The sequence below is a fragment of the Syngnathus acus genome, chromosome 16 (assembly GCF_901709675.1).
Source record: "Syngnathus acus chromosome 16, fSynAcu1.2, whole genome shotgun sequence".
In the NCBI taxonomy this organism is placed as follows: domain Eukaryota; kingdom Metazoa; phylum Chordata; class Actinopteri; order Syngnathiformes; family Syngnathidae; genus Syngnathus; species Syngnathus acus.
Window position 1 is genome coordinate 4,901,828 of NC_051101.1, and position 15,647 is coordinate 4,917,474.

General features: G+C 38.4%; 1 protein-coding gene across 3 annotated transcripts in view; it reads left to right on the forward strand.

Annotated features, from left to right (window-relative positions):
* LOC119135934 (nuclear factor of activated T-cells, cytoplasmic 1-like) overlaps window positions 1–10,977 on the forward strand; it is a 50,051-nt gene extending 39,074 nt beyond the window's left edge. For all 3 annotated transcript variants that reach the window (XM_037273957.1, XM_037273954.1, XM_037273955.1), the window contains one exon: window positions 9,157–10,977. In XM_037273957.1, the coding sequence (XP_037129852.1) occupies window positions 9,157–9,212 (56 nt within the window). In that variant the 3' untranslated portion in view covers window positions 9,213–10,977. The remainder of the gene's footprint in view (window positions 1–9,156) is intronic.
* Window positions 10,978–15,647: the final 4,670 nt, after the last annotated feature.

Sequence of the window (15,647 nt, forward strand, 5' to 3'; positions counted from 1 at the left end):
CGCTCTGAAAGAAGCAGGCGGAAATTTGGCAGAGGTAGTCAGAAAGCCAGCAAAAAAAAAAAAGACACATGGGGAGGTAGTCTTAATGACTTCAAATATAAAAAGTTAAATGATTGATTTTTCTGAAATACTTTGCAGTAGTGTGAAACTAATTTACGAGCGCAGCTTCACTGTAACAGTCCATTAAGGACTCCACGACATTCATGTTGACAGGTAAACAGAAAGTGCAACTGTGAAAATATTTACTTGCCAAAAAGTGTTTCTGTCATTTAAAATGAGTTTTGTGCTGATGGGCCTAAATTAGAGATGGGAATCTGGAAAATTTGGGATCAGAGAAATTTCATCACATCCTCACATCCAGGAATAATCAAAGAGCATGAAAAGAAGCAGGTCAGCCATATGAAGACCTGAGAAATACTGTAGACACAGACAAGTAGACGGAGAGGAAAAAGGGAAAATTTGAAGTGGAAGAAAGTTGTTTGAGATCTTGGTGATATTTCCCTGGCAACTTCTTCCATTGCCTGACACGTAGACATGCAAGCTCACACAAACTCAAAGTGCCCCCTTTGTACCTGGAGAAATCTAAGCGCGATAAACAATTGCAAAGTTACAGATCACAACTAATTTCTTTGCAGCTTAGGGAGCTACAAAGCAGTGGGTGAAAATATTTATTTTTGAAGAGGGAATGATCATAACCACTGAAATGCAATTGTTGGCATGTGACCCACTGCAGCTATTAATCTCAAAAAGTCCCCGGACTCTCCTGATTGCATTTGACCAAGCTCAGCTGCTTTCACAGCAACCTTCCAACAAATAGGGAAATCATTTCATGCTCGCTAACCTTTTTTACTCTGAAGAAAAGATTCACTTCTAAAATGCACAAACTATTTAACACAAGGACAGGAATGAGTTTCCATCCGTCCGTCCGTCCGTCCATCCATCCATCCATCCATCCATGGTAGATTAGAAACCACACAATTGTGTTCATTAACATTATACATAATTATGCATTATGATTAATTGGCATTGCATCATATCATCCGTGTAGGGTGATTTTTGTTAGCATTGCAAAACCAGGGAAAGCAGGAGAAATAAATGCACTTGCCACAGAGGGGCTTTATATTTTTAAGAAATGCTAACCAAATTCCACATATTTGTTAAAAATAGACCCTCAAATAAATTACAGGAGGGAGTCAATCCAAGCTTCCTGTCTATGATTGATAACAAAATGTATAAAATCTATATTTTCTTTCTTGAAGACGCTACCCTGTTGGTTTAAAGCAAAATAATGTACAGTACCTTTCATCCAGATACAAAATTTTAACAATGGACTCTTGTGAGAATAAGCGGTTCGGATGATGAATGATTGAATGAATAAACTCCAGATGGATTAGATTTCGTCAGGATTCAAAGTAGAGCAATGGCTTGTGGATGGGGTTTTGACTAGAATATACAAAAAAAAAAAAGTTCAGTCTTGAAAAAGGTTAGCATGTGCCCAAGGAATCTCCCCTGTGTGTGTCTTCTGCAATTTAGGCTTTAAGCTTGGAAGGCAGCTTTCGAGTTCAATGCTCAGAGCATTAATCAAACAACAGTTCAGCATATCTAGCCGCATCCCAAGAGCAGTTTAAAAATTGAAGCCATGTTTGGGCGCCCAGCAGGGGCTTTGTAAGATTTAGTTACCGTCAGAGTAATAATGAAGGCCTTTTTCATGACTTTTCACTACTTGGGTGTGGAGGAGAATATTCTAGTTTGCCAAAATCATACGGAATCCTCATGAAAGGTGGTGACACAAATCAGAGCAGTCTTCACCAAAAAACAACCAAGGCAAGTACGAGAAAAAAAGTTACACTTGTCACAGAGGGGCTTCATATTTTTAAGAAATGCTCACCAAATTCCACACTTTTGTTAAACACAGACCCTCAAATAAGTTACAGGAGGGAGTCAGTCCAAGCCTCCTGTCTATGATTGATAGTAAACAATAAAGCATGCACTGAGGTTAACCCTGTTGGACAAGGAGAACAGTGTTTCTCTGTGTATAAGTAAAAGAAAACAACTTTAGAATCCCACCTTACAACTAACATGCGACAGGTGATTTAAAGAAGCTCAAGCAAATGTACAAATGCAGCTACAAATCATCATCTTTTCCCTCGCACAGCCCAGTTCTCACTCAGACTAGGGAAACTGGCTGAAGATTGTTTCAGTATGCTCATATTCCGCGTCAGCCTCCACGGGAGCATACGTTTCTAATTCTGAATCTGCCATACTGAGTGTATAAGACGCTTGAGTGATTTTATCATAAACCTTTTCATAATGAGGCCTCAAAAACTTTTAATCTGTCACTTTTCATTCCTCAAACCTAAAGTCATGTCTTTCCCTCTGTACAGTGAATATAACAACTTTCAAATGCCAGTTTTTTTGTGATATAAAACAAAATGACACCAGAATAAACAATTGCAAAACTTTTTTCCACCATTAATGTAACCAATAACTTCTACAAGTCTAAATATGAAAATAATGTTTTGCAGGGATGGTAAAAATAAACAACTGAGATAATGTTGTTAATGAAGTGTGAACACCCTCTAATGAGGATGTGGTTTTGTTTAGAATTAAAAGTGCAGTTCGCAATGTTCAAGCAGCTAGCAAGATTTAAATGTAGTCTGATAAATGAGCCCCCCACCCCACCCTTGCTTCCTTAATCAAAGCTACGCCTGCCATTAACATGCACGCAACATTTCCAAAGTGCATTGTGTACTAGCCAACATCATCCAAGGCTGTTATGTAAGTTAGTAGCATGGCTTATCCATGCTGCAAAGTTGCCCAAAAATAAAATGTTACCCATTCATGTTTTTACAACGTACAATCAATCAAAAATAGAAGATTCACATTCTGTGTTAACCAGAGTTCAGTAAATCCTCTCAAGAAAACTATCAGCGTGACGGAGATATGGTTGTGAGAACGCGTGTGCGTGACATGCACGGAAACTGACACACTATTTAGTCACGGCTTCTGTCTCAAAAGCCTCAGGATGACCAGCTTCGATCCGCCATGACAGGTTTAGGAATAACAATTACAAATTTAATTAGATGCATATGATGAGACCAGAATAAGAATATTTTTCAAAAGATCATTTTAACGATGTTCAACTGTCACATCATACACAGTTTTAACATATATACTAACAAAAGCTGTTTTTATTTAAATATATTATTTATTTATTTTATTACTGCAAACTTTTAATCTATTAAATGTATTTTAAATGCCACAACTACAACCATTTAAAGTTTCTCTAACGTGACATTTGACTCTTTTCTAACTAGGTTTGCGCATCGATGACTGTTGGAAATCCGAAGGGACTTTTTATTTTATTTTATTTCCCTTTTTCTCAATTGAGATGTACAGGTTATAGGTCACAATTATGGCAAAAAAAAAAAAAAAAAACTGAAATAATTTGTCATGGTCTATTTTGTTTGTATTGCTACACAAACCTCTCATTTAAACAGGGGTATGTAGACTTTTGAAATCCACTGCATTTGCATTCCTTGGGGGTTCTTTTCATTTAAACTCGTGTAGACATGAAGTTGGATGATGAATTTTAAGATATTGTCCGAAGAAAATTCTGAATTGTAGCAAATTAATACATCAATGATGAGTCTCACTTTACTATCCACCATTACCTTTTGTAACAGATGTCAGCTATCTTAGCATGTTAAGTAAACTTCACTCCACGACTAGAATTTATTAAAGTATTCATACAGTTTTTAGTATTGCATTTAAATAAACATTATTCAACCATGTACTCTTGCTCTAACTATGCTAAATATGATGAGCATGCTAAGCAGCATCCACCATGTAAACACCTCATCCTTATCCTCCCTTGGGCCCACTCTCTCACGGGCACACCCGCAGCCTCCTGGGTCTTGGAGGAAATGAGAAGATGAGGGGGAGGAGGAGAGGGAAGTGATGCTCTGAGACACAGAGGAAGGTGTGACAGGGAGGATCACATCAGCATATCAGTTGAGTGCATGATCAAAGACAAAGGTTACTCGCCACTCCAGCCAAAACAAACACACCAGGGTGGAAATTTCAAGAGCTCTTTGGATAATCTAATTTGGGATGTTGCTAAACTTGGATTGCATTTTATTTTTTGTTATTTCTGCAATTTTCAAGTGAAGCTCTACACACATTTTCCAAGGTCATATTTTATTAGGCTTGGCTCCACCCTGTTCTTGTCACCAATCAATCACAGTGCACATTTAGACAAACACCCATTCACACTCACAATCACAGCTATGGACACTTTGCATTTCTCTGTGTTCAGAAGCTCTGAAAGGGAACTCCCTTTCGCTGTACATCATCACGTCACTAGGCCCAAAAGGATTAGAGTGATAGATTAGAGGATGTCTACCTGCAAAACCTTAATTGATTCATGAGGCTTTTTATCATGATAAAGTACATTAATGAAAGACTTTGACTCTTTCAAATTAGTTTTTTTATGGGTGTGTGTCTTTACTTAGTCTCTCTGCTCTGTCTGAGGTCTTTTTTAATATCTTTTTTTTTTTACTTTATTTTTGTCTTCTGACACAGGACCCCTTTTCATTTTTCATGTCGTTATCGGCATAGGATATGTGACGTTTTCGGAGTCTCTCCGCCCAGCCATTTGAGTCGTGTGTGTGTGTGTGCGTGTGTGTGTGGGAGGCAGCAAATTGTCCATTAAGTGTTTCTGCTGAGGCCAAGAGAAGATTTGATATAGTGGGGAAACAAAAGTAATATGTAGCAGGAAATTCAATTGTCTCTCCCCAGCAAGTTGGACCTTTAGTTTGGCTTCCCACCAAATCAATTCCACATGAAGTTCAAATGAGGTTTAACTTGGTCTTAACAGTCCTTTCGACTCTTGTGAGTAGTGTTTATACTGTATTACCCAGATTCTATGACACAGGCACACTTCCTCACATGCAGCGCGAGCTGGATGTCACAATCGAAGGAAACTGCCTCCTCTTTCTCCCAAGGCTGTTGTCCTAATACACGAGTGTTGAGAAAGCATAGGAAACATCACCCCTCACTATAAAGCATGAAGGTCCGTGACCCCAACAGCTGACGCTTTATTCGTGTAATGAAAGTGATTAAAGGTCAGGAAGGTGCCCTGCTCTCCTTTGGTGTCCTGGGACTAAATGTGAGAACAGAAGTCCCTGGCAGGAAACCTCTGTTACAGCCTTTAGGTCAGAGGTCCAGCTTTCTAAAGTCAGCTCAGAGGCTGATGGAAGGCGGCGTCACTCTCCGCCAGCTCATTGCCAGTCACAACTGATTTAGCTTAAGATCAGGTTTCACCTGCTGAAAACTCCGAGTGGTTATGGGGCCTCTAGACCACAGGGTAGCCACCGATTTCTAAAGAAGCCCTGATGATATTGAACCCAAGTGCACAATACGCCTCACTAACAGTCTTGACAAAGACGCTGTAACAAGCCAGCTTCAAGATGAATCCATCATGCTCAAAGTTGGATTAGTTATAGTGTAATATATTAATGGGTGATAGTTTGAATCTAAAATGTACTTGCCTGATTCCAGTTTTGGCTCACTGCCTTGGGTCCATCTGCTGCTAGCTTAGAACAAAAATATAAAAGTCATGTTGTCATCATTCTGACAGAATCAGTGCCCAAGAAATATTTCTACTTTATTTGATTGTAGGCCGAATCACAGAACAGCAGCCCAGCTCACACTTAATCTTCACAATGGAGAGGTTCTGTGTTCTTGGCTGGTCTAGGTTGGATGGGGGGATGGATGAATGGAAGTCGCAACTTAAACAATGAGCATACGGCATTTATTAAAATTACAGCTACTAATACATCTGCGTTCAATGAAAATGATGGCACCTTGCATCAATACGTCAGATAAACTACGATGCGGTTCAATGATAACTTAAAAGAAATAAAGCCTTTAGCCAGTGAGCGCATTGAGTTTCTATTAAACACAAGGCCAAAAAAAATAACCTGCTCACCTTTTCTTGTTGTGTTTCTCTGGGCAGAGGCACAAACTGAAGTGGCTGTTGCCATATGACGAGCATGAACATTTGTCAAGTGGTGGTGTCTGATAGATGTTTTAACTTATTGACCCTATGAGATTTTATTATCTTATTATGACCTGAACAAACAAGGTCCCACCTACGCAGCCTCGTGTTGTTTTTTTCTTTTTGAGAGGGCTATTTTTGTTCAGCATGCCTCAATCTAAAATTTGCTAATATTACTGAGCTGAAGGTACACAGCGTTTTACATTTATTTAAATGTGTCAGGTTCATTTAGGCATTCAAGACAATCATTCCATAGACATTAAATGTCTGTAAAGTGTATTCATAATTTTGTGTCTCATATTATTAAATAGATCTCTACTTGCCCAAGTTAGTCAATATAGGTCATGGCAGGTTGGCTTTACGGTCCACTGACTGCAAAGGCTCTGCTACTAATGAACAATGTCACTAATGTTTGAGTCAGTCTAATGTGACATGTTTTTCTTATTTCACCAGGGGAATAATGCCATTCATTTTCCACTGTTTTTGTTTATTCATGAGAGTGTAGCCTCTCAATTACAGCTTTCCATGATTAGACTGAGCTACTGAACCAAGTCAGAAAAAACAACCAAACCAAATGTTTATCCAGCTGTCCACTGAGATGACACAATCAATTAGTTAGAAGCAAATGTGTTAAATAGTACAAAATTTAAAGCAGTTCACCTGTCCGTGCTCCTTAAGAAATAGAATAATATTTTGCCGCCAGACTCCACATTGAACAAAATGTTCCGAAGCACGTCTGACTACGTTTCTTAATGCTGCATATTTGAGGTTATCTAGTCATTTTAGAGAAGTTGAGTTTGATTCCAAAACGAAATGCTCTCATATGTCTGCCATGACACATACCGGAATGCGTCGTCTTGTTTTGTTTTGCCGATGCCAAGAAAATGTTGGTTAGGGGATGTTAAAATTTGTGAGAGCCTTTGCAAGAAGTTGTCATATTTTTATGACAACCTTTCACATAGTGTCTTTGGTGTCGTCGTTTGGGGTGACATCTGACCACATCCTGCTTCTGTGGTCCTCACTCTGACACTGTGTATGTAAAACAAAAAACAAATGCGAAACTTGTACATTTTGTGTCACTTAAGCACCAGGTTTCTCAGAATGGAACATGATCAACTATGCCAGTGGAAAGTATGAGTTGATATTAGCAGTAAAAGGAAGATATACATCACTGCAGTTTCAGTATTATTTGAATGAAGAAAGGATGTGATTTTCTTAAATTCAACAGCAATATAAAATACATTTGTGGCTTTTTTTTTTTTATTGCTCAGCTTTTAGGTTTTCCCCTTCACTCTTGAGAACTACCTGATGCTATTACTCACCTTGGCTCCAGCGATGAGGCATAATATAAAAGTTTCATTGGTTTTATTGTTAAACGTGTGCGCACTTCCTTCATACCCTGCAGTGGCAGAGCTAAAAATAACCTTGAGCGTGTAAATGCCTGTTGAGCCAAATAGAGTTCAAAACAGCCTGCAATGTTGGCACAGGTTATGTTTTTCCAATGGGAGTTCCTCCTGTTTCGGGAGGTGAGTCCCATGCATGTGTGTCTGTGTGTGTCTGTGTGTGTCTGTGTGTGTCTGTGTGTGTGTGTGTGCGTGTGTGTGTGTGTGTGTGTGCGCTTTCGCATGTTTGTGTGGCCTGTTTCAAAGGGTGCAATCTTTCAATTTTCATTTGATTTGTGATAAAAACCTAATATTAGAAACACTTGTCAGTGCGGCAAACTACAACATAACATATATTCAACCTAGTTATAATCTGTCAGTACTCTATTATCAATTTCACCCCATTTATTGATCTCACAAAAGTGCCTCTTGAATTGTCCGGTAAGTGGCTCACCTCAACTTACTTATTCAGATGACGCCCTTGACTAAATCAGTGTGTCACCAAACAGTATCTTGTAACAACACACTGCCTTAAGGTGGGTGGACTTCCTGTCTTGACTCCTAACTGTTCGACCCCGTCTCTCTCAGTCTGCATCAGTAAGCTTTATCGCAATCAGCTTTATAAGTAGGGAGCTTCTTGTTTGCGTTGAGCTGCAGGACTCCAGGTCCTCGCCATCTTCTTGGTCACTTCCCCATGTTTTGCCAAAGAATACAAAGCAGATAAAAGCAGCAGGCTGATCTGCGCCTGCCCGACTGTGGGAAAGGAGCAGGCACAGGAAAGACACGAGGATGACTTGTGTAAAGAGATGTGTGTAAGCAGCCGATATGACTTTTCAAGGACAATAGATTGTTTGGATTCCAGGTTACTGGTATTTCCGAATGCCACTATTTGGTGTCGTTTTGCCCAAAGTGATGTCACCCATCGTGAATGTACAAGCCTGTTGAGTTGTGTTCTTTAACTTGGTCTTTTGATTGGATGTCATCTTGTTATTTGAATCATTTCAATGAAAAGGTACTTTGATTATTCTGGTTGGATAATATCTGTTCAATATGTAGGGCCATAATGCTGCTTATACAATGTGGTCATAGATTCTAATGATTAGAATCTAATTGTTTGTGTCACACAGTTTGTGTACATTGACACGATCAGTTCATTTACATGCATTTAGACATTAATGGATTATTGCAACTTTATTCTTGAATCATGACTTGCTTTTGTACTCAATGATTCATTCCCATTAAAATTATATTTTTCTTATGAAATATTAGAAATCCTTAAAACTTGTTGACATTATATTTTTTTATTTTAATATATAGTTTGCAGCTATCAAACTGTCAACAGTCGTTTAAATTTGGAAAGGGTCCCGAGTCCAAGCGGTAATGTCATTGTTACATTAAATGATATTTATGTCTATGATATCGCCTGATTTCCCTTCTGAGTCTGATAATCCAGTGCAAATAAGTGTTTGGCTTTAAAAAATAAAAGTAAGAACTTATCCAAAATTTGTTCTTTGGCTGAATTGATGTACACTGATAGATGAAGTATAATATAAAGAAGAAGAATGTCATTAGTAAAAGAATCATTTATTTTATATTTTGTTATGTACAACAGTTATGCGACTTCTCAACCTCCTGCCATAACACATTAGACTGAAATGTATTCACTCAGGTGTGATTTTAGAAAAATTACCTGGTACTCTTTTGTTTCCACAGTTAACGAGATCATCAGGAATGACCTTTCCAGCATTTCCGTTCACACTCATGCATAGACCATTGATCAAGGATTGTGCAGCAGCAGCAAACACACACACACACACACACACACACACAAACAAACTCACGCACAATTATTAACTAAAAACAATCTAAATGAGAGAAGATGAAGATGAAGAAGAGCCACCATGACCAGGATATCCCATCCGTCCAGTGTTGCTATCAGTTCCTTCTTCCTTAAAGACTTGCTGCAGATTCACATTGACTGCCTGGAAAAGTTTGAATATCTATTATGATTATGTAAGTACAGTATATATGTAATATTATTTGTACAAATGGGAAGTGACATCAAGGGCAACACTTGCCTTAATTGACAATGACAATCTTCATTTGGAGTGTGATATTGATGTTATATTCATGCATGGACAAATTAATGCAACAAAAGTAACTGTCATGCGTCATGACTTTTGTTTGTGTGTTGTCAGACCACGGAAATACATTGAATTGGTGCCTTATTTGTAGTGAAGATGACAGACAGCAGCAGACACAGAAATGCAAAAATGGACGAATATAACCCAAAGTGCAGCGTTTTTTTTTCTATGACACTTTTGTATCATTTTGATGATTTGTTTATGGGGAAAACTGACAGTTTGGAAATGACGTAGGGAGTATGTGAACAAATAGACTTTTTTCTTGTTCTTTATTCTCATTGTTCATTTATACTGAATGTTATGCATTATATACTTTTGTATAATCACAAATTTGACAATATGCCTTACAATTTGTTACTTTCAAATTGTCTTCCCCATTCCAGTATAATGTTCTTTTTTGTAATTTTTATTTCTGCTATTTATACTACGCTTCATTACAGTTGTCACCCTAGTGCCTGTTTTGTCATGCTCACTCCATGACAGAGTAATGCACAGACAATCATTCAACATCACACAACCCAGGACCAAGGTTTCTTCGTGGCATGAACATATTTGGATAGGATAGGATAGGATAGGGCAGGATAGAATAGAATACTTTATTGTCATTGTATGATGCAGATACAATTTCACATTTTGAGTTAAACAACGGTATGCTTACCTGCTGAATTTAAACTAAAATACAGTACTCTTAAGCAATTAACGCTTTACCTTCTTGCACTGTAGATTTAATGAGCAGAAGGATAATTTGAATATGCTACCGCCTCAGTTTTATTCATTTTGGTCATTTACATGAAGACCTGGCAGGACTCTTACTTCTAACTGGCAATAATTGATTTGAGTAAACCAAAGGATTTTATCTTTGGTGATATTATTGTCCAGGTTTCTTTTTTCAGACTTCCAGTGATTCCGCCCAATACAAAAATATCATGCACTTTACCATAGAAATAGAGGCAGGTGATAGTGCTCCCTGACCAAATGTTGTGCTCTTTCCTCCTCTCATATTAACCTTTCTTTTTTATGTTAGCTGTCTTATGGCGCATGCACATTGGCCTAATATGTCTTATTTAGCTGATAATGGATTTTAATGTAGCTCTTGCATACATTTGGGGACCTATAGTATAAAAGCATGACTAAACTATATGAGCAAGGTTTCTATTATGTGCCTTAATATCCTTCTGGGATTCAAGATCATAGACTATTGCTTTTTGTGTAGGCATAAGGTGAGCCATAGGTCTCATTGATATGATATATTTATGAAAAATGAAACGTGTTTTAAGTGCATTTAAGTGTGAATTCATAAATGCTGTAGTAACCATGCATAACTTAAGACCCCAATTATTTTTTGAGCTGTCAATAAAGTAATATGTTCTGTGTTGGTGTTTACTCTAAAGATGGGATAATTCAATGTTTTGTTTCCCGTTTTTTATTATTGTGGTTATATTAAAATATTCTTGGTTGTTTCATGTTTTGTTTAAATAAAATATTGGAACCATTTAGTATCGAATGACTTTTTAAACCTTTGTGGTGGGGACATAATTGTATTTGGTGGTGCTATATGCTTCTGCTACATTCACATTTTGTAATGTATGAACCGCTGCCTCCACAAGAGAAAATTGTCTCTACGAGCGTTCCGGCTCTGCTCACCCATAGTAATTAAATCGCCTAGCTGTGCGTTGGTTATCGTGACGACAAAATCCATACTTGCCATTGGTATGTAAGAAGTGGCTGACTTGCATGAGACATCTTTCTGAAAGTGTTTCAATTGAGAGGATGCTCCTGATCCTCTCAATTGAAACACTTTCAGAAAGACAGAAAGAAAAGGAATTATATATCTTGAAAACAGCCTGTTTTCACCTTATCAATTTTGGGTTTCACTAATTTAACTCTTTCACATCTCTCTAGTGACTTGCTTGTATTTTGTTTTTGTAGTGCAATGGCAGTTCTGTTTTTTGTTTTGTTTATTTATTTGCTGCAGCTTTGATGTGCCTAATTGAAATGCATGTTCTGATGACAGGTCAGGAAACGAAGGGATTGACTAATTTCACAAATGTTTTTTTTTTTTTTTTTTAAAAACATCTTCAAAAGTAATTTTCATAGTTTGGTTATTGAAATTGAAAAATACTGAAGCAGCAAATTCAGTTACACTCAAAATTTGAATCACTGCTGAAACGTTTGGCTGTGACTTTCCTTTTATGACAAGCTATCAAATGCAACAAGCTGCTTATCATCTTGCTGCAAGCAGAGGCCTGTGTTTTCCGGGGAGAGTTGTTAGTGGTGGGTCGTTGTGTGAAACGCTTCTCGTCGTGGGAGATGTGCCTTACTCTTGTGTACCACCTGCCACTCCTCCGATCTTTTTCCATCCATCAAAGTTATGAAGCACCCATCCCCATAGAGACAGAGGGCAGGCCTGGGCGGTGCTCCCCTGGATGACCGTGGCAATCCCAAAATAGCCCCACAATATATGTACATTGGCAAACACCCCCCCTTTTTCCTGGCATCCTTTCTTAACCTTGGTCTTCTTCCACTGGCAGCGAGATTCCCTGGAAGACGGTAAAAAAAAATGACTCAGCCAGGCCATCCTTTCCACTCGATTATGCATACTTCAACAATTTTATACTTGAACCCCGTTGGTTTCGGCTTATTTTAATTTTCAAAGCCCCGCACTGCTCTATGAAAAACATTCACAGCCTACGTTTCCAACTAGGTTTTAAAACTAGGGTCAAGGGTTCAAACTAGGGTTTCAAACTAGGGTTAGGGTTTCAAACTAGGGTTAGGGTTTTAACCTAGGGTTTAAAACTAGGGTCAGGGTTTATAAACAAGGGGTAGGGTTTCAAACTCAGGTTAGGATTTTAACCTCGGGTTTCAAACTAGGGTTAGGGTTTCCAACTAGGGTTTAAAACTAGGGTTTCAAACTAGGGTTAGGGTTTCAAACTAGGGTTAGGGTTTCAAACTAGGGTTTCAAACTAGGGTTAGGGTTCCAAACTAGGGTTTCAAACTAGGGTTAGGGCCTGTGTCCTGCATGTTTTCTGTCACCCTGTTGCAATCAACACATCTGATTCAAATGGTCAGATTATTAGCAAGGTCTGCAGAAGCTGGATAACAATCCTGATCATTTGAATCAGGTGTCTTGCAGCAGGGAGACCTATAAAACATGCAGGACACCGGCCCTCGAGGACCGGAATTGCCCACCCCTGTCATATACTGTATGATTATTGCACAACATGCAAATATACCATGAGCAGCATGATAGCAGAGCAAAGTCCAGTCTCCACAGGTGTACACAAAAGTTTTTTTGTGACACCACATGGACATGACCTGCTGATATTATCATATGGTGGAAGACCCTCAGACAAATGACCGTTTTAAAAGACAACTACACCCAGGAAGACAAGCAGATGTCTCATGGAAAGTCTTTTACACTCCATCTGCAAGCATTCAAGTTGATATGGTCTCTTTCTTTTGTGATGTGTGAAATGGTTGGCTTGCTTTTATAAACATGTTGTGACAGATGTTTAAGACTCAAAATAGTGAGCATCAGTGGCAACTCACTTCCTGCCAATGTATTGCTTTTCTTTTATTTACACATGCATTTTTTTATATATAATGTAGAAATAAAAATAAAAAAATGTGGTCGATTTAATAGGAAACACACAAATAATTTGTATCTATTAGTTTGAGGCACTCTAGTATGACAGCAACAAAATACTACTTAACAATAAAATAGTACTTAACAATGACAATTGTGCAAATACCGAAGAGAGTCCATTAAAGATGGTCCATTTCTCACACAAAAAAAAAAACTCTATGGTCAGGAAAATGAAATTGGCATGCATTTTCAATATCCATCCGTCTATCCATTTTCTTTGGGGGACAGCAGCTTCAGCAGGGATGCCCAAACCTCCCACTCCCCAGTCACTTTGTCCAGCTCATCCCGAGGAATCCCAAGTGATTCCCAGGCCAGTCGAGAGATTTAGCCTTTCCAGTGTGTCCTGGGTTATCCCAGGGGTCTACTGCTGGTGGGACATAAAGCATAAAGTGGACATTTGCGATGGTTATTAGGATCATTAATATATTGTTCGACAAGGTAACTTTAACTTCTACCTTTTCTCTTCAGATTCCTAGTTTGACTCAAGACAAATCACATTCAGGGACTTATATAAGTTTTATCAAAAATGTTAAAATGATCAAAATCTTTGCATCACATTTAAGCAATTAATCATTTCAGTTGTATTCATTGTTTTTACATCATGTATATTAATGGTGGTAACCTTTCCCCCCTCTCTTATTTTTATACTTTTTTCATCACTGCCGATCATTATCTTTAAGTGTGTGTTTATACGATCATAACTGTTCTCATTTCTGCACATGGAAGTGAATGGAGTCAATATGGTCTTTCTGGTCCACTTTGTGGGCTGCATTTCTTCATGGAGACTTCCCAAGCAATCAGTCGTCCATTGCTGGCTGTAAATGTTTTAGCACATATGCGCAACGTTTACGTTGAAGTATATTGTAGCGCACATTAGAGATATACTTAATGGGCTTCAGTAAAAGCCCTGGCTAGTCCAGAATCGAGGCAGGTGCAGACTCTTACAGTAGATAAAGCAGACGGGCACTGAAGATGAGTTCATGACAAACACTGTGAGGCTTTTAGACGCCTTCTCCAAGCTCAATCTTCATTTCCCTTGACACTGATTTTGCAATAAGGATCCGGAGAAAAGGGGAATGTTCATCTATTCATTTTAATGATCCTTCATTATTGACTGCTGGCAGGGAGGGGGCGGGTAAAGGTAATGATTCTTTGTCTTTACTGGCCAATCACTCCTCTTAAAGGAATCAGACTCTAAATAAGGCCACTAATGGATGCCTACTGTGACCTAAAACTGACCCCGCATGCAATCCAGGACTTCCGCACAGACTGGAGATTGCTGTGTGATCTTCTGACTCAGTGCTGGTTCCAACTTCTCACATCACAGAGGGTGGAACTGTGAACAGGATTTATTCAAGCCACAAATCCAGCGTGGGCTGTGATTATGGATTGCAAAGACGAAGCGCACTGGAAACCATGATTGCAATAATTATTAATAATATAATAGTTCACTCTTATTGCTCTCATTAGAGAAAGACAAAGCGGTTGACATTTTGGAAAATATGCCGATTGGCTCCCTTTCAGAGTTAGATGACAAAATGGATCACACATGTGTTTACACTCATTTATAAAGCCACAGACTGAGGTCTGTTAGCTTAGTTTAGTTCAAAATCTTGAAAACAGGCCAGACAGACTCTGTCCCAAGGTTATAAAAGCTGCTCGTCATACCTGCCGAGTCCACAAGTATGCTCTGATCCACCACATGTCTGCGTGCAGTAAACTGAGAGGGTTTGTGTACCTGACAAATTGTTGAGTCTACTTGCAGTTGTCTGCACACTGACTGTGCATGGAGAACATATGATGAGGTGACTGCAAATCACTTCTCTCATCACCTGTAAACATCCTGCTGATATTAAAACTGTCCAAGTTGGGATTTTTGCCAAATGTCTGCAATTCCAACCTATTTATCACTGTTTTGTTCTTTTTCATTCATCAGGCCTGCATTTTTTTTTTTGCTGTATGTGGACAAATGTTTTCCACAAGCTGCAGTTGTATAATTTTACAGGTGTGCAGTTGAAATCAAATCACAATGCTGCACTTTCAATGAAAGGAAAATTGTGATAAACCGACCATAAAGTTATCAGACATTCACACTGTCTTCTCTTTTATTCTCTGACGTGTTTTGATTAATGCTAATTTATCTTCAAATATCAGATTATTAAGACACAGTGCATGGCAAGCTTTTCACTGATGCACCAAAAACAGCACAAAAAGGTTAAGAAGAATGAATCTTAAAAAATATAGAAAAGAAAAATACTGTTTTCAAATCGCCATTATAAAAATTCCGGGAAAAATAATTCTAATCAATTCTGGAATATATATATCCAATTTGTTTGTGTTTATACAAAACTAAGCAAATGCCAATACTATGAGCAGTGACTTCATTTGTTGTCAGCTGTCGTCAGTCTGTCACG